Source organism: Felis catus, chromosome B2, assembly GCF_018350175.1.
Source record: "Felis catus isolate Fca126 chromosome B2, F.catus_Fca126_mat1.0, whole genome shotgun sequence".
In the NCBI taxonomy this organism is placed as follows: Eukaryota; Metazoa; Chordata; class Mammalia; order Carnivora; family Felidae; genus Felis; species Felis catus.
The window spans coordinates 21,166,048-21,193,429 of NC_058372.1; the positions used below are offsets into that span (position 1 = coordinate 21,166,048).

Here is a 27,382-nt window from a genome sequence, read left to right on the forward strand (position 1 = left end):
AGGAATGGAGTTGCATTAGCAAGTGCTGCCCCTGGTTATGCCTTACAAAGGAACATGTTCTTACATAGAAATATTGTCTGTCCTGTGCTATGGTGAAAAGGGTTCAGAATTGGTGATAAATATAGGGTGCCTTATAGTCATCCATCACACTAATAGCTGTGAGAACATGGATCACACTCACAAAAAATCCACTGATCTTCAAGGCTAAAACAATTTTCTTTTTTACCATAAATATTTAAAATCTACAATGTTACTGAAATCAACATATAAATCATTTTAAAATTCAGTCACGAACTGAAACAGGATTTTCCTTCTTGAGTCAGATGTTTCAATAGCTTCTTTAAAAATGTGCTCTATCTCAAGTATTACACTCTCTGATTTCAAACTACACTACAAACCTATTATAATCAAGAGAGTATAGCACTAGCACAAAAACAGACACATAGATCAAGGAAACAGAATAAATAAGCCAAAAATAAACCCATGCATATAAGGTCAATGAATTTACAACAAAGGAGGTAAGAACACACAATGGGGAAAGGACAGTCTCTTCAACAAATGGTGGTGGGAAAACTGGAAGCCACATGCAAAAGAATGAAACTGGACCACTTTCTTACACCATACACAAAAATAAACTCACAACAGAGCCAAAACCTAAATGTAGGACCCAAAACTATAAAACTCCTAAAAGAAAATAAAGGCAGTAAAGTTAAACAACAGTGTTGGCAATATTTTTTGGATCTGTCTCCTCAGACAAGGGCAACAAAAGCAAAAATATGCAAATGGGACTGCATCAAACTTAAAAAGCTTTTTCACAGCAAACAAAGCCATCAACAAAACGAAAAGGCAGTCTACCGAATGGGAGAAAATATTTACAAATGATACATCTAACAAAGGGTTAATATCTAAACTATGTAAGGAACTCCTACAACTCACCACCAACAAAAAAAAATCTGATTTAAAAAATGGGCAGAGGACCTGAACAGAGATTTTTCCAAAGACACACAGATGGCCAACTTACCCATGAAAAGATGCTCAGGATCACTTATCATCAGGGAGATACAAATCTAAACCATAATAAGATATCACCTCACACCAGTCAGAATGGCTAGTTATCAAAAATAAATCAGTATTGGCAAGGGTATAGAGAAAAGAGAACCCCCATGCACTGCTGGTGGGAATGCAAACTGGTGCAGCCACTATGGAAAACTATATGGAGGTTCCTCAAAAAATTAAAAACAGAACTACCATAAAATTCAGCAATTCTTCTGAGTATATAACCAAAGAGAATAAAAATACTAATTCAAAGAGATAGATGTACCCTATGTTCACTGAAGTATTATTTACAAAAGCCAGGATAAGGGAGTAACTTAAGTGTCCATCAACAAAGAAAATGGAGTGCATGTATGTATGTGGATACACATACACACACAGTAAAATAAAATTATTAGTAAAAAAAAAAAAATGAAATCTTGTCATTTGTGATAACATGGACAGACCTCAAGAGTATTACATTAAGTTGGGGCGCCTGGGTGGCTCAGTCGGTTAAGCGGCCGACTTCGGCTCAGGTCATGATCTCACCATCCGTGAGTTCGAGCCCCGCGTCGGGCTCTGTGCTGACAGCTCAGAGCCTGGAGCCTGTTTCAGATTCTGTGTCTCCCTTTCTCTCTGACCCTCCCCTGTTCATGCTCTGTCTCTCCCTGTCTCAAAAATAAATAAAATGTTAAAAAAAAAATTAAAAAAAAAAAAAGAGTATTACATTAAGTGAAATAAAAGAGAGACAAATACTATAAGACTTCACCTATATGTGGATTCTAAAAAAAACAAAACAGAAACTGACTCATAATATAGAGAACAAGCTGGTGGTTGCCAGGTGGGGAGAGGATGAGGGGCAGAGCAAAATACGTGAAGGGGACTAAGAGGTACAAACTTCCAGTTTTAAAATAAGTCACATATAAAATACAGCATAGGGAATATGGTCAATAATATTGTAATAACTATGTAAGGTGACAGATGGGAACTAGACTTATTGTGGTGACCATTTAGTAATGTATATAAATGTTGAATCACTGTGCTGTACACCTGAAAGTAATATAATACTGCATGTCAATTATTCTTCAAGTAAATAAAGTTCTCTATCTAGAAAGATTGTCCATAGGCTGCTGAGTGGAATGATGTAGTGAAATGTATTTATATAATCTGGCTCAGTTAAATTATGCACAAGGAAAACAGTCATTTGAAAACTGCTTCTCTCTTAAAATCAAGTTTGTGACCTAGCATGCCTTTAAAACAAACAAACAAAAAACAAAAACACAAACAAAACTCAGTGTTTCCTAAGCCTGTGAGTAGATAATAAATCTCACCTCTTCATCCACATGATCTTGGCTGGACCTTTCTTCCTTGGTCCTTTGAGATGCTATTTCCATGGCCTTGGAAAGAAATCAAAAGTTACTTTCCTTTATATTCAACCTATAGAAGATGCATCCATTTCTTAATTTTAGTATAAACCTGCTCTAATTTTTACCAGTATCACCTCTACACTTCTGAAAGAAAAGACTCAGTGACCTCTAGTGATACAGGTTAGCTCTTTCAGTCAGACCTCATCAAAAAGGCTGCGGGAAGCTCACAAGTAACAGAATAAACCAAACTCATCTAGCCTCAGGGGATCCCCACCCCTTTCCTTAAGAGTAAAACTACTTTTCCTAATGTTTAAATGATTAGCAAAAACATTTACTAACAGAAAACTGAGACCCAAAGAATGAAAGACCTATTCTTTAATTCTTGAATAGTCAATGAAAGAAATGAAAGAGGAAAGGTGGATTGTCCTTTTGAGTATGTGTCTCTAATGCTATGGAAGCATCAACCACCAAAGAAAGCTCTTTGAACAAATGATGACTGACACTAAGGTGACAGATTTTACAAGAGTCTTCTGGCTTGTAAAATTGGATTTGTTCTCTACTTAGAATATACAGGAAAGAGGAAAAAATTGTGGTACTAGGTTTTTTTGTTTTACATTCAGACACTAAAATTAGTGCTTAAGAGTTTAGAAATAAAAATGATACCATTTATCCAATTAATATATGCAATTGCTTAGTATGCACCAGTACTGACTGAGGTACAGGCAATACAAGAAGAGAACTCCTGTCCCTTAACAGTTCATGGTCTAGTAAAGGGTGACAACATTAAAAAGAACTTAATAACAGAATGCAGTACAACTACTTCTATTACAGGCTCACATAATATGGGAAATACACCCGTGGAAACAATGATTTTTGCCTGATTCCTCCTGGAGAAAGCTTTTTGAACTGAGCTCTAACATTCACTAGGCAGAGTAAAATGTGCAAAGGTAGAAATGGGAAGGCATTCCAAGGAAAGGGGAGAATACAAAAAGGGTATGATAAAACCTGGAAAACTGTTTCGGGGCATATATGCCATGTATTCAGTATTCTAAGATTTAGAGGCAACGAAAGTAAAAACAGATACATTGACACCAAAATCAAAAGGGTGTGACCAAGAGAGGGAAAAGGCAGCCCAAAGAATGGGAGAAAGTATCTATAAATCACAGATCTGATAAGGGGCTACTATTCAGAATATATAAAGAACTCCTGTAACTCAACAACAAAAAACAATCCAATTTAAAAATGGGCAAAAAAGTGGATGACATGTCCCCAAAGAAGATCTATAAATGCCAACAAGCATGTGAAAAGACAGATGCTCAACATCACTAATCATCAGGGAAATGCAAATTAACAACTATAAGACACCACCTCACGCTCACCAGGATAGCTGTTCCAAAAACAGGAAAACACCAACAGGAAAACAAAACCAGAAAATGGCGAGGATGTGAGTACATGGAGAAACTGGAATGCTTGCACAGTGTTGGGTGGCAATGTAAAATGGTATAGCCACTAAGGAAAACAGTATTAAAATTAAAAGCAGAATTACCATATAATGCAGCAATTCCACTTTTGGGTATATGCCCAAAAGAAATAAAAGCAGGGTCTTGAAGAGGTATTTGTGCACCCGTGTTCATAGCAGCATTATTCACAACAGCTGAAAGGTAGAAGCAACTCAAGTGTCCATCCACACACGAATGGATAAACAAAATGTGCTGCATGCCACGAATGAATCTTGAGGACATTACGCTAAGGGGATCAAGTCAGCCAGAAACAGAAACAAACAGCTTGATTCCACTTATGTGAGGTACCTAGAGTAGGCAACATCACAGACAGAAAGTAGGATGGGCTGTGGGAGGGAGGAAAGAGGAGTTAATGTTTAATGGGCACAGAGTTTCTATTTTGCACAAGGAGAAAAGTTCTGAGATCGACGGTGGCGGTGGCGGCACATCATTGTGCATGCACTTAAGTGACATGTACACTTAAAAATGGTTACAGTGGCAAGTTTTATGCTATGTACGTTTTAACACACTTTCAAAAATTCTAGGATTCAGAAAGACCTCTGAGAAACAAGGGAAACACCAAAAGCGAACAGGTCTCTTACTAAACATTCATGAACTTTGGCAGTCTATGTAATCCTGCCCAATGCTTCATGTCAAGAAACATGGCTTTCTCATTGGCCTTTTACTGTACTTTTGATTCCCTATCTGTGAAATCAGAAGGAAAAGGTCTCAGGAAGCTGTCAAAATGAACATATGCTAAGCAATCTGAGTCCCTAGAAGCGCCATGTAAGTGCAAATTACTATTGTCATTTTCTTCCCTTTCCCTTCCTCGCCCCATCTCACCTTTGAGAGATAAGCATCTATGTTCTCATGTGTAATGGATGGATCTGTGACAAATTCAAACAGTTCCCGCACAGTCATCACGGCAACGCTGTGCTTCAAAAAGAAATCTGTTGGAAGGAAAATATAATGATAGCTTTATGAGGGAAAAGGTTTATTCCAACTACTTTACAGAGAAACAAAGAGATGAATAAAAATACACAATCTCCTAGCAAATGGTAATCGCTGTATCAAATGATTTAGGGCCATATCAACAGCTTAACAGTGCAAAACCACTATACAAACAAGCTGGCTGGAAACTCTAATTCCCACTCACCGTTGATATTGGCACAGTCTTTTCTCAAGAACTCCAAGGCATGTGGGTGGTCATGCTCCACAGACTGGGAAACATCAATGATGTACACACCTCCGCTATGGTACCTGTGGGCCAGACACACAAGGACTTGGATGCTACTACTTTCCTGCATTCCTTGCTTAAAAAATTCTACTTTAAAAGCAAGGGAAATAACCAATAAGATGAACAAGGTGGGTAAGGATAAGAGGCCACTTGACTAACAAGAGATGAAAACCGAGAAAATTTCCAAAGTCCTAGAAGCCTGTTAATGATCAGATGGTCAATTCTGTGACTGAGGTCACCAGAGGCAGAGAACACATCCTATACTATGACCACATGGAAGCCAACTTTAAAACTTTAAAAATGACTTCTTAGATTGGGATTTTATTTTTTTAAAGGACATGAAACACCACGCAGGTGGCTCCTAAAGGACAAAATGCACTCACAGCATGTTAAATTCACTGAGATCTGCGTGGACGAGTCTGGCGTCTTGATACATTCTTCTCACGAGTTGGATGACCTGCAGATACAACTCCCGAGCCTTGGATTCTGAGAGCTGGACGTTTTTCAACAGTGGTGCTGGCCTTGAATAAAAATCAAATGAACTAAGATAAAATGCCCCAGAACAAGTCTCCCTGCCTTAGACTACATTGCTACATGCACTTCTTTTCGACAACTCATCGCTGAACAATTTGGCTCATGACAGATGTACCATTTCAACAAGCTGTCAAGAAACAAGTGCTCTTGCAGCCTACTATACAAAACATTTCTCAGAAACAGGGTGAACTTTGTTATTCTGAAGCATTTGGGGATTTAAAAAAGGTAGAATAAATTAACTCTATGCACTCATATAGTAAAAAAAATCCTATGAAATACTTCAAGATAAAAGGAGCTATTTAAATGGGAAATATTTATACACTGTATACTTCAAAGCACTTAAAAATACCATTCTGAGCATGTAATTATTAGGCCTTCTACGTACTCACATGTCATCTTTACCAATAAAACCCATGACAAGAACATGACTTCTTAGCAGGATAGGTTCTGGGCATGGGATCTGTGCGGTGTTTAGCCTGTGATATTCAAACAGGTAAAAGGACAAGTGAGAAGGTGACACAGCATCTAAAGCAAATTATAATGGCTACAGAAGATTAGTATCACTGTTAGGAGGCAGCACCAACAGGTTTCAACTGTATTATTGTTTGTCATAAACTCTAGGGCTCCAGTGATTTTTAGGTGACACCATGATGCATGACCAAAAATGACACAACACTGGCAATTCAACTACTCACAGTCTCTAACACTCGGTCCCATTCCAGAGATGTTAACCTGTCAAATGTGCATCTCAGAATTGATGAGATACAGCAGGTATGTCTTTTCAGCTGACTAGCTAAACAATGATTAATAAAAACAGTTGGACTCAGGGTGCCTGGCTGGCTCAGTTGGTACAGCATGTGATTCTCAATCTCAGGGTCATGAGTTTGAGCCCCATGTTGGGCACAGAGTCTACTTACAAAACAAAACAAAATGAAACAAAACGAAACAAAACAAAACAAAACAAAACAAAACAAAACACGGTTGAACTCATACCTAACATCTAGCTAGCTAACTGAACACAGGAAGATTTCAGAAGGACTTTCAAAATAAGGATTTAATACTAAAGTATCCAATGTATGTTACCTCTGTATGGCACATACAAAGTTAAAAGTTATTTGAAAGAGAAAAAAAACTTCAAATTTTTTGAAAAACTTCATCTCAGCTAAGCAAGTTGCCTTCACTTGATATAAAAGGATCAGCACAAAGAATAATACATAAACATGTCCAAAACTGGATAGAAAGAGGAGGGGTGCCTGGGTGGCTCAGTTGGATAAGCATCCAACTTCAGCTCAGGTCATGACATCGTGGTTTGTGAGTTTGAGCCCCGTGTCGGGCTCTGTGCTGATAGCTCAGAGCCTGGAGCCTGCTTCAGATTCTGTCTCTCCCTCTTTCTCTGTCCCTCCCTTGTTCAGGCTCTCTCTGTCTCTCTCTCAAAAATAAATAAACATTAAAAATTTTTTTAAAAACAACTGGATAGAAATAAGAAAAAGAAACAATAATAGAGTTTAGGACCTAGCAAAACTGTCTAAACTCCAATACCTATGACAAAATGACCCATCAGTCTCACCACCAGATTGTGTTACTTCCTTGTTTAAAATCTTGCAACAGCCACTCTGGAAAACAGTATGGAGGTTCCTCAAAAAAGTAAAAATAGAACTACCCTACAACCCAGCAATTGCACTACTAGGTATTTATCCAAAGGATAAAAAAAAAAATGCTGATTTGAAGGGGTACACGTACTCCAATGTTTACAGCAGCACTATCAACAATAGCCAAATTATGCAAAGAGCCCAAATGTCCATGAACAGATGAATGGATAAAGATATGATATATATAAAATGGAATACTACTCAGTGATGAAAAAGAATGAAATCTTGCCATATGCAACAACGTAGATGGAACTAGAGTGTATTATGCTAAGCGAAATAAATCAGGCAGAGGAAGACAAATACATGATTTCATTCACATGTGAAATTTTAGAAACACAACAGATAAATATAAGGGAAAGGAAGGAAAAATAAGATAAAAACAGACAGATAAACCATAAGATTCTTTTTTTTTTTTTTTTAATTTTTTTTTTTCAACGTTTATTTATTTTTGGGACAGAGAGAGACAGAGCATGAACGGGGGAGGGGCAGAGAGAGAGGGAGACACAGAATCGGAAACAGGCTCCAGGCTCTGAGCCATCAGCCCAGAGCCCGACGCGGGGCTCGAACTCACGGACCGCGAGATCGTGACCTGGCTGAAGTCGGACGCTTAACCGACTGCGCCACCCAGGCGCCCCAAAACCGTAAGATTCTTAAATACAGAGAACAAACTGAGGGTTGCTGGAGGGCACTGGGTGGGTAGATGGAGCCAAATGGGCAATGGGTATTAAGGGGGGCACTTGGGGTGAGCACTGGGTGTCACATGTAAGTGATGAATCACTGATTCTACTCCTGAAACTAATACTACGTTATATGTTAACTAACTTGAATTTACATAAATAAATTAGGGGTGCTTGGGTGGCTCAGTCGGTTAAGCAACTGACTTCAGCTCACATCATGATCTCATGGTTTGTGAATTCAAGCCCCACATTGGGCTCTCTGCTGTCAGCATAGAGCCTGCTTCAGATCAATCCTCTGTCTCCCTGTCTTTCTGCCTCTCCCCACTTGCACTTTCACTCTCACTCTCTCAAAAATAAACATTAAAAAAATAAATAAATAAAATAAAGTCCTGCAACAGCCCCCTATCATCTTCCGTATAAATTCTAAATGCTTTCACATGGCTACCAAGGTGCTTCAAACGACTCACCCTTGCTGAATAAATGAAAATTTTTCTATAACGGATTCTCAAAACAGAGAAGATAAGGTAGTTTCTATTTGCCCAGAAATTGGTTTCTTTTGCATACCTCAGATCTAACACAACTGAACAGCACTATGAGTCCCCACCTTTACACAGAACCACACTGGGATTTGTCAGCAAGAAGGAGCTGGGGCCAGTATGCCTGGCACAGCACAGACACCCGCCCTCAAGAGTCACCTGATTAAGTTCCTCATTTCTTTTTCTGCCCAAGTTTTCACCATCTTTCTGGGGTTTCCTTTACAATAGCCATGACGAAATCTTGAACAAGAAAAACACTTGTTATTGTAATCGTTCTATTATTCTAGTTTTTATTTTTTTAGGATATAGAAATCAGGCCACTGGAAAAAGAATCTGAGCTCACTCACCTGAACTCCCCGCTTACATACTTATCCCGATCTTTGAACACCAAAATAGAAGTTTTGTAAATTTTGATTGCTCTGCTCTCTCCATTTGCTGTGCTAGCGTGGTACACATTAGCCTATTTTGCATCAAAAACAAAATAAGTTTGTGTAAAATAACAAAAGTATTTTAATTTTCAACTGTTTGATTCTATCCTCAAAAGTCAAAAAACAAAGTCAAGTGAACTGAAGTAGCAAGTAGAAGAAGTATCTTTTGAATACATCAATTAAAATATGAAACATCATACCAAAACGTACAGTAAGTAGAGCTCCAATTTACATATAAGATCCAATTTATAATTAAGCATGAAGCAGTTTTTTTTTTTTTAACATATGAAATTTATTGTCAAACTGGTTTCCATACAACACCCAGTGCTCATCCCAAAAGGTGCCCTCCTCAATACCCATCACCCACCCTCCCCTCCCTCCCACCCCCCATCAACCCTCAGTTTGTTCTCAGTTTTTAACAGTCTCTTATGTTTTGGCTCTCTCCCACTCTAATCTCTTCTTTTTTTTTTTTTTCTTCCCTTCCCCCATGGGTTTCTGTTAAGTTTCTTAGGATCCACATAAGAGTGAAACCATATGGTATCTGTCTTTCTCTGTATGGCTTATTTCACTTAGCATCACACTCTCCAATTCCATCCACGTTGCTACAAAAGGCCATATTTCATTCTTTCTCATTGCCACGTAGTATTCCATTGTGTATATAAACCACAATTTCTTTATCCATTCATCAGTTGATGGACATTTAGGCTCTTTCCATAATTTGGCTATTGTTGAGAGTGCTGCTATAAACATTGGGGTACAAGTGCCCCTATGTATCAAGTATGTGAAAAATATTTCAAGACATTCTTACATCTCATGATTTATAAACTGAATTTTACTGAGGACTGCTTCCCATAGAATGAGTTGCTAATTTACAAATGCCATGTCTGTCTGTCTCCATATCCACGTACAAAGAAAAACAGAGAAAGAGATTTGCTTATCCACAGAAACTAGACTATAAGCCCCCCTCCCATAGTAACTATGTGGCAAGGACTGGGGCCTGCAGTAATCTGACCACCTATGCCTACCCTGGGCACTACCTGGACTCAGTGATCCAGTACAGCAACAATAGTGAAAAGGCCGATTTATGTGCACAACTTCCTACCTAGCCATAAATATTAATAAAGCTGTTTTTACAAACACTAATTAAACTATCCTGACTTGTGCATGCTTTTTTTTTTTTTTTTCTTTTCTTTTAAAGGCACCATTTATTTACTACGTGCCTTAGTTTCATTTGGTATCTGAAATAAGAAAACTAACATGAAAACATTCAGGCATCCAAAGAAAAGCTCACTTCTTTTCCCGTGCTAATGCAGCCATTTATCTCTGATATGATTCCTCTATTCAACATCTTGAATAGTATCATTCGTGTTCTAGGATCCAACACCTAAAAAAATGCAAAAAATAGAAAGTTCAGAAAGATAGTATCAAGTATTTCTCATTGAAGCACCTGACCATTAATAAACTGAAGAGCTTAAATACTATGCTATTCTGGCTGACTGACAGTCTCAATTGTGGTGTTTTTATTTATTCTGATTTTTAGTAAATAAAATACGACACGAAGGCCAAAGGAACAAGAGACAAACCAACAAGTTCGTTCAGACACAGAAGTCAAAGTCTACCAAGTTCAACAGAAGCAGAAATGGACTCTAGACTGATATTAGCTAATAGAATATATAATGCAAGCTGCATAGCAGTTTCACATTTTCTAGTCACACTAAAAGCAGCAAAAAGTAGCAGGTAAAATTAATTTTGATATACTTTATTTAATGCAATCTATCTAAAACACTATCAATTTCAACATGTAATCAATATAAAAAGTTATCAGTAAAAGATTTAACATTCTTTTTTTACACCAAGTCTTCAAAATCTGGTTTATGTTTATAGCACATGTCAATCCAGACTAGCTACGTTTCAAGTGCTCAGTGGTCACTGTACTGGATTTGCAACTTTAAACTGGGGTCAGCACCCTACAGCACAGAAGTCAAATCCAGGCCATGGCTTTTTTTTCTGCAGCCTGCAAGCTAGGAATGGTCTTTACATTTTAAAAGTTGCTTAAAAAAAAAAAATTGTGAGCCACAGTGCTTGAAGTATTTATTATTTAACTCCTTATTTATTATTAAAAAAAATTGTTAATGTTTACTTTTGAGAGAGAGTTAGAGCGTGAGCAGGGGAGGGGCAGAGAGGGAGGGAGACACAGAATCTGAAGCAGGCTCCAGGCTCTGAGCTGTCAGCACAGAGCCCGATGGGGGACCCACGGACCATGAGATCATGACCTGAGTAGAAGTCGGACATATAACCAACTGAGCCACCCAGGCACCCCATTTATTTTTTATTTGAGAGCGAGACGCGCACACATGAGTGGGTGGTTGGGGAGGCATGGGACATGGGGGGGCGAGGGAGAGAGAGAATCTCAAGCAGGATCTGCACTGAGTATGGAGCATGACCAATGTGGGCATAACCTGAGCTGAAATCAAGAGTTGGATGCTCAACCGAGCCACCCAGGCGCCCCTATTATTTAACCCTTTAAAGAAAGAGTCTGTGCACCTCTGCTATAGATGAGTAAATCAGGGAAAGGGTCTCTTTCAAAGTTAGAGCAATCAATCTTGAGTAAAAAGGATCCCAAAGTCCTCTTTAACAGAAAGCAAGGAATTTAAAGCCTGGTCTCATCCATGCCTGAACTCAACCAGCCAGATATTTACATGCAATTTCAAGGGACACTCACAGCAGCCTCTCCAGCTCCACAGAGAGAGACAGTGTGAAGTGGCCAAATCTAACTATACTTTAGGGTCTATCCTTCAGTGATGCAGCCACGGTCATACCAGAAACCTAGGGTTAATAAAAACAAAACAACCCTGGAAAGACTACAGGACAAAAAGCCAAACTGCAACTATGGCAACTAGAGAGGAATGAAAGGGAATTGGGCTAACAGGCCCTAAATGACATTCCCACTTCACTGCACAGGTCAGCAGAGGGAAGCGACGCGCTGAGAATCCAGGCAGACACCTGTGTGGCTGCAAAACTGGGAGGAAGCCAAGGCAGGGGCGTAGGAGGAGCAACGTACCAAAACGGCTTAAAAACAAAATAGGGGAGAGAAACAGGAGAATGGAATAAACTTTACAAATACATATTTAAAAAGACAGCTTAAGACCAAGATATACATTGTTTATTCAAAATTAATTTTGAAAAAGGGGGAAAAAAGGATTTATTGCCTTTGTTATTTTAGGGTGTTTGAAAATTATGGCTGCCTCACTTGTCTCAGCTGGACTATACACTTTGTTTTCAACCACACACACACAAAATAAATGAGAGGACAAGGAAGACACAGATCTCAGACCCACTCCTGCCCAACTACAGGTGGAATTCTTCAACTGCACAAATGGTTCTGGAGCTCAGGTTGGGTGTTACTCTGCTGGGGACTGAGGTGGCTAGTAGCAGGGGGTTCATATCTTATATCAAGGATCTGGGGATCATAGGGGCTACTATTCCAAAATGCTTGTGCCTCTGTGTAGGGGTGAGAAGGGTGGTAGATAGCAGTAGCAATGTTCTGACCCTTTTTACCACCTTCACGTCAAAAATCAGAGCCAATGCTAACATCCAATTCACAACTCTCTACATATGGGAAAATTAGGAAAAATTTCCCCCATTCTTGAACAGAAAGAATAAAACCAGCATAATGTCTAAACCAAGTAAGGGATTTCTAGTGAAAATCTGAAGGCATTGCCCTATCCCTTCACTTTGTGACAGGTACCTTCTAATAAAGCTCACAAAATTCCTGCATATCTTGCTTAAGACAAAAGATTTCTGGACTTCCAGTAAATTCTGCATCCTCATAGAAGATGAAAACACCGCATGGTGGCCACAGAGGGGGGCATGACTCTAAGTTATCTATTATCAATAAAACAAAATGTAGACTTTTTTTTTAACGTTTATTTATTTTTGAGACAGAGAGAGACAGAGCATGAATGGGGGAGGGTCAGAGAGAGAGGGAGACACAGAATCTGAAACAGGCTCCAGGCTCTGAGTGGTCAGCACAGAGCCCGACGCAGGGCTCAAACTCACGGACCACAAGATCATGACCTGAGCCGAAGTCGGACGCTCAACCGACTGAGCCACCCAGGCGCCCCTCAAAATGCAGACTTCTAAACTCAAAACTAGAAGGAGTAATTTTAGGTAACATTAGCATTAAGCAAGAAGAATGAATGCAAACTATAATCCCAAGAGAAAAGAAGTGCTAATTTAAAATGAGAACTTATAATGCCTACTTAAAATGAAAGCACATTTAAATTGTACCTGTTCCACAGTTGCTCTGTCTGCCTTATCTTTGATGCGATACCTAACCAAAACCAAAAAAAATGTGACATTCAAAATTCAGAAGCCAAAATAAAAAGTTCGAAATGTATCTCATCCCATAAAATTCCTAAGTAGGTACTTTCTTTAATAACCCATTTCAAAATCTCATTGTAGTTTCATTGCTCAATGTTGCTTCCTTTGTGTCCCCTTAATCATCAGTTCAGTTCCCTAGAGCAAAAGGAGCACATCTGCAGTAAGAAAAATCATTCTATCCATATTTCAGAAGGATTAGATAAAGAGAGCAGCCGGGGTAAGGTGAACCATGCTGCAAAAAAGGAAACATTGGGTCTGTTAATATTGTCTTTCAATCTTTAATGATTCTATTAATCTAATGTGAGATTTAAAGTCATTTATATCACCTTCTCTTTAGAGTCCCTTTCTACAAAGACACGGGTTTTTGTCATCTAAAGACAGTTCTTGAGTTCTGCATTAAAATGCAGACTCTGACTGGCTTCAGTTCACACACTGATTCTATTAGCACACTAACCTCAACTCAAAGATTCAAACACAAAGATTCAGACACTTCTATGAAATAACAGACGACTATGGCAGTTCTCAAAAGGCTGGTATCTCTTGGGGATAGCAATAAACCAGAAGAAAAGCGATTTTTAGTCAGAATAAAGTTGGTTTTTAAGTTCAAACACTGCTAGTTGTATAAACTTAATGTCATTTTCTACAATATGTCAATGCCCTAGTGTTTTTAGCATATAGAAGTTAGCTTGCACTTAAACAACTGGTTTTGAGAAGAATAAATAGAAATTGTTCTTATTAGATCACTATTTAATTTTAAATCTTCCCTTACATTTTTAAAAATATTTCATGGAGGGGTGCCTGGGTGGCTCGGTTGGTCGTGAGTTCAAGCTCCACACTGGGCATGGAGCCTACTTAAAAAAATTTAAAAATAATAAAATAAAAATTTAAAAACATTTCATGGAAGGGAAAAAATTTTAGTAAGTTTTTATTTTTTTTATTTTTTTGTTTATTTTTTTTTTTTAATTTTTTTTTTAACATTTATTTATTTTTGAGACAGAGAGAGACACAGCATGAACGGGGGAGGGGCAGAGAGAGAGGGAGACACAGAATCGGAAGCAAGCTCCAGGCTCTGAGCCATCAGCCCAGAGCCCAACGCGGGGCTCGAACTCGCGGACCGCGAGATCGTGACCTGAGCTGAAGTCGGGCACTTAACCAACTGAGCCACCCAGGCGCCCCTAGTAAGTTTTTAAAAGGAAGCATTTTTACACTTTAACACTTCAGTTTAAACTGGAATCTACATTTTAGTTTACCATTACCCTCCCAAGAGCACATTGTGAATTTCACAAGATTATAGTTTGACCACACATTTAAAACTCACTTAATATTCTCAACTTACTAAGGAAAGGACACCCTCATTTAAGCTAAAAAGAAAAAGAAAATAACTGGTTTAATCATATAAAGAAATATCCTTTCCAAAAGAATTATAACCAAGATGCTCATTTATCTAGAATTAGTCCCTATCCGCCATGTTTTATAGTTAAAATATTACTTACATATCTGCTTCCTTTTGTCTAGACTTCTCGGTGACTTTATTTATGACAGAATCAGTAACATTTAGCTTATCTAAAAATTAAAAAATCCACAATGTAAACAACAGTTAAGACAAAAAGACAACATTTTGAATAGAATACTTTTTCCCTCTTCCTCCTCTATTTTCCAAATATTTTGTTACACATAGAGTATCTTTTAATGATGAAAAACTATTAATGTTTTTAGATGTTGAGCATGAAGTTGTGTGTCCTTAGTGACAAGTGTTGTCACTGTCATCATCACAGCTCTAATTTGAGCCACAGAAACCCAGGTCCAGGAATCTCCCCAAAATCCTTTACCTGCATATGCTGAATTTCAGACACTTGTTAATATTTTATACGGCTAATTTGGGAATATAAACTGCCCGAATTCCAAGTTTAACTCTAAAAACTTCAGTTTCATTTCAAGTTATAGGTCAGTGATAGGATATGAGAGACACTGTGCTAGGTTTATAATGAATCAACTTCCACAAGACGAAGATGATCCTGCATTTTTTAAGAGGTGGTGGTTCAAATCAACATTCTGATTCCTTGCATTCAACAGCTCACTAAATGATTAATGCGTACATAAAAAGTGTCTAGTAAAACAAAATGTATTTATATTCAATATTCTAGTACAGTTGATACTTGAACATGTGTTTGAATTATGCAGATCTACTTATATACGGATTTTTCACAGTAGTGTACTGTACATGTATTTCTTACGACTTAACATTTTCATTTTCTTTATTCAGCCAGTAACACTGAACACACTCATTTCTTGACCTAACAAAATTCATGACACTTCATGGCTTCTGAATAACTTCCTCATAGCCCAAATATATTTTATGAACTCACCTAGATTAATTTTATTCTCAAACTTCCGTAAGACCTTGTCTGCTGGAGTAGATATTTTGGCCAAATTGTAGCTGGAAGTCTGATTTGTCTAGAAGAAATAAGTTCCAGAGTTGAAGGCACTAGTTATAAATACAGACCTAAGGTTAGTTATTACATGTCTTTCTCCTTAGTTAACAGTTAACTATCAGAGCATCAATACTTGAAGGAGTACCCTAAGAAAAGGTTAAGAATCAATCATGTTTGCTCAAGAAATTTTTTAAAAAGACATTTGAAATAGGACAAAGTTACTGGCTAAAATGAAGAGTCTGTATAATCTGTATTTTTTAACCTCCCTACAATGTATTCCTCATTATTATAAATAACAAATTGTAATTAAATGCATTTTTTTAATTCAACTGTTAATAGACTTAGAATTTGACAATGTTCATTTACCTCCAAAACGTATAATGAATGGCTAAGGCCAACATTAAACTGGTTCTAAGAATTTCATTTTGGGCCTATTGTCTCAAGAAAGGGAAAGATCAGGCATGAGGCTTACCACTTACACTGGCGCTATACACAAACTAAAATAATAACAAAAAGAAAGAACCCTTATTCAAAGGGAGTATAGTACAGATAAAAAGGGCTCATAACAATGACTGATTTACTCCGCGTATCTCAGCTTGCAAGTGTGAGGCTGACTGCATAGACCTATGCTGTCTGTATAGACCTATTTAAAGTTTTCTACCAGATATAACTTTAAAAACATTTCAAGTACAGATTCACAGTAGAAAACACAGGTAAAATTTTAATCACCTACAATCCCAGCACCCAAAGATAATAGTTAACATTTAAGCATATACACTTGCCTTTTTTTCTATCTTTATTAAGAGAATAAACTCTATATTAAAATAGCTCAACATCTCACCAAAACAGACAAGTGTGAAATTCATCTGGTTATTTTTAAAATGCACTCATTCTTATCCACAATATAGCAATCTTAATATTCAAAGAAATACTGTTGGTTTTGTCCCCCTCCATCTCTTTCAGAAATCTTTATGCTCTAGTAAGATGTATCATGTTAATCCTAAGGCTCTGCAAAATCCTGAAACAGAGTACTTCCAGTTGAGAAGCAGGCTCTACAGTCTGATAACTTGTGCCCAGTACACAGTAGGTGATGGCAGATTCATGTCATTAATATAGTTTTCCACTGCAATGTATTTTATGGCCGCATAATATCCCATCGTGTGAAATCAGTCCCACAACAAATTTAGTCAAGCTTGTTTCCAGTGTTTCTCTATAAACAATACTGGAGAATCATTCTCATAACACCATTCTTGGCACAATCTTAAAAGAATTGCTGAATCAAAGCATTTATTTTATGTTTTAAAAGCTTTTATCACATACTAGTTTATCCTCTAAATAAGTACTTATTTACTCAATCAGCAATTATAGATTTTGCATCTTGGTCAGTTTCATAAGTGAAAAAAACAGCATTTCTACATATTTAATCTGCATTTTTTTAATTACTAAGGAAGCTGAACTTTCTCTCCATGTTTCCTAACCATTTGTAGTGAACTGCCTATTTGCATCTTTTCCCATGCAGACTTTAAAGCTCCTAATCTTACCATAATTTAAATAGTTTTTAAAATGTACTATGAAAAGAACCTACATCCAGGAAATTATCAGAAATACAAAAAGGATGAAGAATAAAACTTGTTAAAGGTTGGGGCTACAGGGCAACATAACCTAAGGGAAATCTTCCAATTCAAGTCCAGAACAACAAAAAGTCATTTGAAAAAAGAAGACATAAATAACATAAAGATGTATACAATCATTTGTAAAATACCTGTGGGTTACTCCTTGCATTTGAGATACAACCTTTGGTGAGTTTTCCAACTCCATCATCCCAATCCCAGTCGTCTTCATCATACTCCTCCTCCTCTTCCTCCTCCTCCTCCTTCTCTTCCATATCACCTCCACCCATCTTCTCAGGCACATTCTTCTGCAGATCTTCAAACAGAGTATCTTCCTCTCTGATGGTCCTCAGGTCAATGTTTTCACTAGAAATAACAATGTGCAGCATGTTTCCACATAACTCTAATTGGATTTATACATGCAGCTATTTGTGATATAACAGACTAAATTTATACCAATAAATCTAAAAGTTTTCCTCTCAACATTATCTCCCAATAAACTCAAACTTAATACCAGGTTCTGTTTTTCAAAGTGGCATTCCCATTGTTTGCTTATTCTCCAGGTCCTACTAAAGAAGAAGTACATCAGGTGTTAAACCACTTCGGCCTTAATGAAGTCAGGATTTACATTGTCATTTTCTCTGCTGAATGAATGCACTCTGACCAGTACACCAGACCCAACTCCAGGAAAACCATTCACAGATATGTCTTAAGAGTCAATTGGGGGAAAGCTTTCTGACAAAATTTGGGACTAAGTCTAAAGCAGCCTTACCTTGAACTCAATACCACTCCAACAAAAGAAGCTGTATCAAGATTTGTGCTACACAAAGAACTTCAAATCACCCCTATTCATAAAGGGAAGGAATGGTGAACATAAGCACCACAAATGAGTGGTGTAATTCAGAGCAGTCTGGGTGTAATTCAGTAAGAGAAGTGGTGATTGTCAAACCCAGAGATCAGGCCCAGAGTAAATGGAGCACAACCAATAGGGTGTTTTTCTGCCATGTGAAAATTCAGAGCCAGTGCTACCAGATCTTAGTTTTTCAAGAGAAGCCAGAAGTGTGGACTTTTAAATCTCCCACTTAACTGGTACATTTAATTTTAACCAAACACTGTGCATACCAAACAAAATATGTCTGCAGGTCAGATTCAACAGAGGTCCCACCAGTTTTGATCACTCATGTAGAGAACAAACACAGGAACCACATAGAACCCTGATAATGTGAACTACCAGCTTAAAAACGGTCAGACAAGAGTTCAGTAAATTCAGGTGATCAATCCTGATTATTAATTAGCCACAGCTCAATGGGTTCCAAATCTCCATGGACATGGGTGGGAAGAGAATAATCATCAAACACCTGCTATTTACTACGATTTTGTAAACATAATCCTTAATTTGATCCTTTAATTGCCAACAATCTACAATGGCACATTAAAGTTATACCTCATTTGTTTGTTGTTTTTTTTTAATTTTTTTTAATGTTTCTTTATTTTTGAGACAGAGAGACAGAGCATGAACAGGGGAGGGTCAGAGAGAGAGGAAGACACAGAATCTGAAACAGGCTCCGGGCTCCGAGCTGTCAGCACAGAGCCCGACGCAGGGCTAGAACTCACAGACTGCGAGATCATGACCTGAGCCGAAGTCGGACGCTCAACCGACTGAGCCACCCAGGCGCTCCAAAGTTATACCTCATTTGTACCAGAGCTTCTCAACCTTGGCTGGACAATTCTTTGCGGTGGGAGGTCGTTTTCTGCCTTGTAGGATTTTAGCAGCATCTTTGGCTTCTAACTACCCAATACATTATGCTCTCCCCCACCTCCCAGTGGAGTGGACCCTGGAGTGTGGCAGGGTCACAAAGTCCATTGGCTTATCTTCACAATATCCAGTGATGGATGGTAAACCAGTGTATACCCATTACTGCCAACTATTTACCAGCCACACTGGGCTGTTTCTTCTTCCTACTTCTTCCCTAAAGCCTTTTATATGGTTATCTGGAAACATAAACCTGGAATGCATCTGAAATAAAATCTTGTTTCTCTGACTAAATCTTATGTAACCTTTCAGTATTAGATTATCATCATTTGGTCAGGAAAGTCTCCCATCTTCTTCACTCCTTTTTCCTTTGTACTACTTACCCAATTCTAATACAAATAATTTGTCCAATTATTTAATATTTCCCCTCCTATCATGTAAGCTCTGTGTCAATCAGGGTGGTGTTTACAATGTATCCCTACCCACTAACACTAGACCTGGCACACAGAAAATGATCAACATATTTTTACTGGAAAAAAAAAAATCCCCAAATGACTACTAAAATCTACATGTAATGAATCTTTACCGTGAATATAAAGTAAACGTTTTCTTGGAATTCCAAAGGAACTCTTATGTTTCATGTAGGAGTTATCCTGAAATCCTTTTGCCTCACATCCCACAGCCAATCTACCACCAAACCTTGTCATTTCTACCTCCAAAACATATCCCGTGACCCTATCTCTAGCTCCCCTCATGTTTGAACTGAATTACTTTATCACTTTTGAACTGCTTCCACTCATGCCCTCTACAACCATCCTCTCCATAACAGAATAATTCCTTTAAATCATAAATCAGATTGTCATTCCCCTAGTAAAATCCCTCCTATGGCTTTCGGTTAAGACCTAGAATATCCCAACTGCTTATCATCCCTTATAAGGCTCTGTATGATCTGGCCCCTTCTCACTTCTACATCATTACCTAGCCATCTTCTCAACTCCCTGTGCTGTGCTCTAGGTACACTGGCCTCTAGCCCTTTCTTTCACAGCCAAGAGTGATGCCAACGTTGGGCCTGTGCATTGTTGTCTCCTCTTCCTGAACTGCTGTTCCCTCTGCTCCTCCTGAGGTTAGTTCCAGATGTGGACTTAACTCATCCCTGACACTGTCATTAGTCTACCAACTGATTTTAATTATTTGCATAGAGTATATTATCTGTGGGGTTTTTTTTTGTTTGTTTATAAAATATCTCTATGTACTTAATTGTCTGCCCTCCTTCCCAAATAGAAGGTAAAATTCAAAGACTGCAGGGACTTAATCTTGTTCACCACCATCTCCCGCGCCAAGGACAAAACCTGGCCCACGACAGGTGCTCAAATATTTTTTGAACGCCAAATGCAGTTAAAGACTAAAAATCTACGTTTCCCAACCACTGTCTCCAACTCTGCCTCTCAGCGATGCTAGCCAATCTGGAACTCCCTTGACAAGTGGCCTTCGTGAACTCTGGTGCAAAGTGGGATTAAAAGACCCGGTTGGCATGGAGAAAGAAGCAAAGGGCTGTGGAGAGACTACTCCGAATGAAATACCTGTCTCCCTCAAAAGCCCGAGGCTGCCCGCGGCGGCGGAGACAGTAGAATCCTTACGGAGTCTGTGTGCCCAAAGGGGCTCGCCCACCTGTCCGAGGAATCCGCGTCGTCGAACTGCCCGGGAACCACCCGACTCATCAGCAGCCGCCGGTAGTCCATGACGGAAGCGCGCAGAGCCTCGGCGCCCCTGGAGGCCGTCCGCCCCGCGCTGGGACGGAATCCGCACAGAGACAGCGCTACACGCAGCCCATCCAACCCCCTCTGGGCAGATGCACGCCTATCAAACTGCTCAGAAGTTCCAACGCCAAAAGCGAACGCCACGTGCTAAGAGAGATAAGGACCTACAACCAGGACAGCTAGGACCGCCCTGACCGGAACTCCCGCCCGACCGGAAGTCTCAATCCTGCCGGAAGTCCCGCCCTTCCCCCGGCCGAGCCCCTGGGGCGTGGGGCGTGGCGCAGGGCGTGGGAGCCCGCCTGGCGTCGTAGAGAGCCGAGACTGGCTAGGGCGGTGGGCGGGCGTCACACAGGGCCGTTCCAGCGCGCCCGTGTGCCAACTGCGAGTTTTTCAAAGCCTGCTGTGGATGAGGTCGTAAAGCCTCATCCCGCGAAACCCTGTGCGGAAGGTGGAAGCGCTAAATCCTTACAGCGGATCCAAGAAGCTATGGACCCTGAAAGTGAGCGCACTTTTTAGACTTGAAAAGTTTGGTGCATTGTTTTGAGGGAAAATGAGAGGAGTGATTTTTAAAATGTTTGTCATACAACTGAGAGAATTTTAAAACTAGAATGTTGGTGGTAACTCCAAATGACGACCCTTTTAGCGCCCATCTTAAAACAGCTTTATAATGTTCCTGGAGTATCTACCCAAACATCTGAATAAATACTTTAAAAATGTTGGCAAAGACCTGGTAAGGACAGGATGAAAGATGGAAAAAGTAAACCTAACTTTAAAGTAAGTTGACAGATTGCGCCATGTGAACAAATTTATAGAAGTGTAAATGGAAGTTCTAGGTTCACCAACAAAGAAATTGAAGAAATAAGGTCCTTGAGTTTTTTTACGTTTGGAAAACGAAGATTTTTCAGATTCCTTTCACCACAGCCTAGGCAGCATTTATGTGTTCGGAAGGTGGAAAAGGTGAGCATAAAGTTAGGCCTTTCACTAAGCCCGACTAGCCTGCTTGTCTTACTGGCTTTTTATACTTCAGACGATGGCATGGCTTTGGGAAAACAAATCAAGCCTCAATAAATTGTTCATTAATTCGATAATTCAATAAAATAATCTGGGCAAATAGGTAGCAACTGTAAATTGAGAAGTTTTAATAGAAATAAAGTCTTTGGACTGCAGGATTCATTCGATCAGTATTTACTCTGTGAACAACATTGCTGTTTGCTGCGGTGATTACTGGAAAATCATGAATGGACTTTTCTGGAGGCATTTATAATCTGTAAATACTAACACCCTTGAAAGGGTGGTACAAGCTAAAACGGTAAAACAAATAGGTGCTGAATTGTAGAGATTTCCCATGTTGCAGGAATTTTTTAGATAGATGAATGGGTATATAGGAAGGCTTTAGGAGAGAGAAGCATTTGCCAGGTCAGACTGAAATAGTAAGGAGTATGATCTGACTAGAGCAGGCGAGTATTGGATAGGTAATGTGGGTCCAGGCTATGGGAGTCCTAGAAAGTCCAGCAGAAGAACTTGGACTCCAGGTGATTGGACATCCTGTCCACTACCATCCCCGACCTGAGGAAGTCATGAGAGTATGGGCCTGTGTGATGGCGCGAGTAGTAGAAAGAAAGCATGGGTTACGAAAAACATTTTTAAAAGAGAAATGGACGGGACTTGGTAATTGGATGGCTCATAATGATGAGCTAGAAGGATACCAAAGGCATCTCCAAGTTTTCAAACCCAGTTGCCTGAGAGAATGGGTGTGGCATAGGAAAGTTGGGGAAACGGATTTACATTGTTGGATTTGACTTGATAATGAGATAATAGAAAGTACCAAGTAAATAGAGAAACAGTATTTTGTGGAACCTAATAGTTCTCTGATAATATTTTGTAAATATCTTTTGATTAAGTAACTGAGAGTTCCCTTCACTTTGAGTCCTAAGTCTTCTAGGGAATTATTGGATAGTAGCCACACATATCGACTTGTTTTTGTCCAAATCAGTATTTGCACTATACAGAGTGACCATGGTATAGTCAGACTAAAAATTTTTTTTTCTAATAACTTGACCAATGACATTTTAAAATTTAGGACACTGAACTTTGCTGCTTTCTTAATGTGAGAAGGCATGGGGGACAAAGCTCTCTGTTCACATATACTAATAAACATTAAAATTATGTGTTTTTTTTTTTAAAGAAGACTTTCATCATTCACCAGTTAGGAACAAGGATTATCAAAAAGTTTGCTCATCACTTTCAGATCCTGTGCATTTTGAAGTGGATGCTTCTCATGAAAAATTAGAAAGCAACTTGGAAGCGGATGCCAGGAATGTCAGCAGTCTTTGTCAAGACTTAACTCGCTCAGATTCTCCCTTCTATATGGACACCAGCAGTACCAATTCAGACTGGCCTCAGGTGTGCATTACTTGTAAGTTCTAGGAGGTATAGATGTATTCGGCTTTCACGTTGTCTTCCTCTGAAAATGTCCTCAAAAATACGAAAAACAGTAAAAGAATCTCCAGTGGAGGCTCAAAGGAGGGGAATACACGGTCTAGTTTTCCCAAAGGTAGAAAGTTACAAATAGAGCATTAAACCTGATCCTTTCTAGCCTCCACACAAAGTCCTAAGCATGCAGCCAGGGGGACATGGCCACAACAACTGGGTCACAGAGGCAGGAAAAGAGCCCAGCGGGCCAGACATCTGGTCTTGAGCATGTTCTAATATGTCAGCATGCAAATGATTTAGATGTCATTCATCATGGTATTGACAGAGCCCTGCATGTAAATGACTTTATCTTTTTTTTTTTTTAATTTTTTTTTTCAACGTTTATTTATTTTTGGGACAGAGAGAGACAGAGCATGAACGGGGGAGGGGCAGAGAGAGAGGGAGACACAGAATCGGAAACAGGCTCCAGGCTCTGAGCCATCAGCCCAGAGCCTGACGCGGGGCTCGAACTCACGGACCGCGAGATCGTGACCTGGCTGAAGTCGGACGCTTAACCGACTGCACCACCCAGGTGCCCCTAAATGACTTTATCTTAATGACAATTACAAGTGTCCTTTCTCATAAACTAAAAAAAAATTATACTGTCCCAAATTGTGATGAATGTTTAACAATTACTAGCAGGAGTGTAGGGAAATAATAGGAATGAATTAGTTTGTGCCATATGTAATTGCCTTTTTATAGTTTGAAAATGGACAAATATTGACAATTTCATGTGGGCTAACCCATAAATTGGCATAAACTATCTAAAGGGCTATTTAGTGGGGTGCCTGGGTGGCTCAGTTGGTTAAGCGTCTGACTTTTGATTTCAGCTCAGGTCATGATCTCCTGGTTTGTGGGATTGCAGAGACTGCTTGGGATTCTCTCTCTCCCTCTCTCTGTGCCCCTTCCCTGCAGACATGTGCATGCACAGGCGCTCTCTGTCTCTGTCTCTCTCTCTCTCTCTCTCTCAAAATAAATAAAAACAAAACAAACTGAAGAAACACATCTTTAAAAAAAATAAAGGGCTATTTAGTGAGAAGAAATTGCATTTTATTTTTAATTCTATCTCAAGGAAGTATGCAAATGAGCTATGTGCAGGATTACCTATAATAAATAAACATCAGGGGTGCCTGACTGGTTCAGTTTGAAGAGCATGTGACTCTTGATCTCTGGGTTGTAAGTTCAAGCACCACACTGGGTGTAGAGATTATAAATAAACAAGTTGGGGCGCCTGGCTGGCGCAGTCGGTTAAGCGTCCGGCTTCAGCCAGGTCACGATCTCGCGGTCCGTGAGTACAAGCCCCGCATCAGGCTCTGGGCTGATGGCTCGGAGCCTGGAGCCTGTTTCTGATTCTGTGTCTCCCTCTCTCTCTGCCCCTCCCTTGTTCATGCTCTGTCTCTCTCTGTCCCAAAAATAAATAAACGTTGAAAAAAAAAATAAGTAAACTTTCATGAAAGGCATTATTTAAACACTAGAAGCAACCAAATTTTTACCAATAGGAACCTAGTTAGATGATTGCACAGATGTACAGTAGATATGTAAACCTTAAATATGATAATACAGACACACAGTTGACCCCTGCACAATGCAGCACTTAGGAGTACTGACTCCCCTCATAGTTGAAAAGCTTCATATGACTTGTGACTCCCCCAAAAGTTAACTAATTGCCTACTACGACTAGAAGCCTTACCAATAACAAACAGTCAATTAACACATATTTTGTGTATTATCTTTATTATATACTGGAAAGAAATGTGATTTAGAAAATCATTAGGAGAATAAAATACATTTATAGTACTATACTGTATTTATAAGAAAATCTGTGTAAGTGGACCCGGGAAGTTCAAACCCATGTTGTTGAGGGGTCAACTGTATATTCAGTGACATAGAAAAATGATCACATTGCTTCTCACTGGGTAGTGGGCTTTTGAGTGTTTTTTACTTTCTCTCTTTTTTAAAATGTTCAAGATTATTTTCATAATGATAACTTTTATCATATTTTCATTTATTTTTTTAAGTTTATTTACTTTGAGTGTGCATGTGTGTGCATGTGCATGCAAGTGGGGGAGGAGCAGAGAGAAAGAGGGGGAGAGAGAGAGAGAATCCCTAGCAGGCTCAGCACTGATGCAGGCTCCAGCTCACAAACTGCCAGATCATGACCTAAGCCAAAGTTAGAGGCTTAACCAACTGAACCACCCAGGTGGCCCCTTTCATATTTCATTTTAAAAGAAAATTTCATCATAGTATTACAGATTACAGTGTTAGTCAAAGTCTAACATATTATATACATCAAATTGTAAAGAATGAATCTCCTAAATTATGTAAGAGGTTCTCTGTCTTGGAACTCACGGAGTATTTTATTCTTTATAAAGAATTTATAAACCAAAGGAACAACAAGCATATTTTAAAGACAGTATTATCATAGAAGGCTAGAGTCAGAGGTAATCTCTGAAATTCAACGATTAGTGGAGTTCCAAGAAGTTTATGTAAATATAACATCAATACATGTGAATAGTACTATTTTTTTTAAAGGATATTCTTCTTGGGGCACCTGGGTGGCTCAGTCGGTTGAGCGTCCGACTTCAGCTCAGGTCACGATCTCACAGTCTGTGAGTTCAAGCCCTGCGTCGGGCTCTGTGTTGACAGCTTGGAGCCTGGAGCCTGCTTCGGATTCTGTGTCTCCCTCTCTCTCTGCCCCTTCCCTGCTCATGCTCTGTCTCTCTCTGTCTCAAAAATAAGTAAAACCATTTAATAAATAAATAAATAAATAAATAAATAAATAAAGGATATTCTTCTTGATATGTTTAAAATCTAATTAGCAGGAATGGTCTAAATTAGCAAGAAGTCTAAAAAATGTTTATAAAATATAACTCAGTTTTTATCATACTCTTTAGGTACCTTCAATAAGTGGAACAATGTTATAAAAAGCATGATTGAATAGAAGCATGTAACCAGCTGACTTTAGTAGGAGATACAAATTTTTTAGAGCATCATTTGTCTTACATGCCTGGTACACTGTTCATAATGAAACCAATGTTTTCCTCAAACATTTAAAATATTACTTAACAAAACCTTTCCCTTAGATAACATTGAGATAACTTTGAGAATAAGTCTTACATGAATTTTTATAAATTTTTATCTATTGGAAATCAGATTTCACCTCATTACTGGAACCCACCCTGTATCCTCACTGTTAAAAGACTTGAATGACAACTACCCTAATAGATCTTTAGACCAGATTTAACAGACTCCAAAGGATTATCAGAGATTTATACATTATATACTCATGTTTGTAGTACCATGATTTGACTTACAAAAAAAACTAAAATATTAAAATAGCAGGATACTTGCTTAACATCATTTAATATCGTGACTCCCTTAGCATGGTTTTACTTTTTAGTAAAGGAGCTCAGATATACAGTAGGGAAGGATACTGGAAAGTACATTCTACCCATGCAACAAAAAATACTAAGAGAAAAGTTACATAGCAATGTACATACACATTTAGAAGAAGCTTCTGATGTTTGTTTAAAGTACTAACACTAATGCCTTTTTTATTATTAATACAGAATGAAATAAAGCATGTAAAAAGGGAAGATGAGTCTAAACTCACACTTGCTGAAGAAATTTATAGCACACTAGATGACTGGTTAGGTGGTGAGTATCTCTTTGTTGGCAATACACAGAGAAACAAGATTTGTGTGTGTACGTGTCCTGTGATAACAGCAATAATAATAATAGCCATGTGCTAATATACACTTTATATGCATGATCACACTCCACAAACAATCCTATGAAATAGGTTTTTTTTTTCTTTTTGAATAAGGGTTGTTTGTATCTACCCAGATGAGAAGCATGAGGCCCAGAGAGTAACATGAGAAGTACAAACCATTAGCAACACATTTGACTATCTTAAAATAAAAAATAATTTCTATATGACCAAATTATAACCAACAAAATTAAAAAAAAAAAGACACAGACTAAAAACACATGCAATGTATACATTGACAAGATTT

At 38.6% G+C, this 27,382-nt stretch overlaps 2 protein-coding genes and 1 non-coding gene across 16 annotated transcripts in view; 2 read left to right on the forward strand and 1 right to left on the reverse strand.

Annotated features, from left to right (window-relative positions):
- Positions 1-21,087, reverse strand: part of RIOK1 (RIO kinase 1) — a 41,857-nt gene extending 20,770 nt beyond the window's left edge. Inside the window, exons 1-13 of one of the 3 annotated variants that reach the window (XM_045057159.1) lie at positions 20,806-21,087; positions 17,537-17,750; positions 15,709-15,796; positions 14,836-14,905; positions 13,250-13,292; positions 10,251-10,343; positions 8,879-8,991; positions 8,691-8,771; positions 6,059-6,145; positions 5,519-5,656; positions 5,055-5,158; positions 4,742-4,848; positions 2,364-2,429 (exon numbers count right to left, since the gene is read on the reverse strand). In XM_045057159.1, the coding sequence (XP_044913094.1) occupies positions 2,364-2,429; positions 4,742-4,848; positions 5,055-5,158; positions 5,519-5,656; positions 6,059-6,145; positions 8,691-8,771; positions 8,879-8,991; positions 10,251-10,343; positions 13,250-13,292; positions 14,836-14,905; positions 15,709-15,796; positions 17,537-17,750; positions 20,806-20,876 (1,275 nt within the window). In that variant the 5' untranslated portion in view covers positions 20,877-21,087. Of the gene's footprint in view, positions 1-2,363; positions 2,430-4,741; positions 4,849-5,054; positions 5,159-5,518; positions 5,657-6,058; positions 6,146-8,690; positions 8,772-8,878; positions 8,992-10,250; positions 10,344-13,249; positions 13,293-14,835; positions 14,906-15,708; positions 15,797-17,536; positions 17,751-20,717 lie in introns of all 3 variants that reach the window. The other 2 variants (XM_045057160.1, XM_011282174.4) reach the window with 2 other exon arrangements.
- On the forward strand, positions 6,500-6,572 carry TRNAE-CUC. The gene has a single exon. It is a non-coding gene; the product is annotated as a tRNA-Glu (tRNA).
- Positions 21,088-21,136: 49 nt separating the features above from the next.
- CAGE1 (cancer antigen 1) overlaps positions 21,137-27,382 on the forward strand; it is a 57,314-nt gene continuing 51,068 nt past the window's right edge. For 2 of the 12 annotated variants that reach the window (XM_045057157.1, XM_045057158.1), the window contains exons 1-3: positions 21,217-21,393; positions 23,080-23,297; positions 26,936-27,023. In XM_045057157.1, coding sequence (XP_044913092.1) covers positions 21,381-21,393; positions 23,080-23,297; positions 26,936-27,023 — 319 coding nt within the window. In that variant the 5' untranslated portion in view covers positions 21,217-21,380. Of the gene's footprint in view, positions 21,394-21,420; positions 21,669-21,697; positions 21,852-23,079; positions 23,311-26,935; positions 27,024-27,382 lie in introns of those variants that run through there. The other 10 variants (XM_023253703.2, XM_023253705.2, XM_023253698.2 and 7 more) reach the window with 10 other exon arrangements.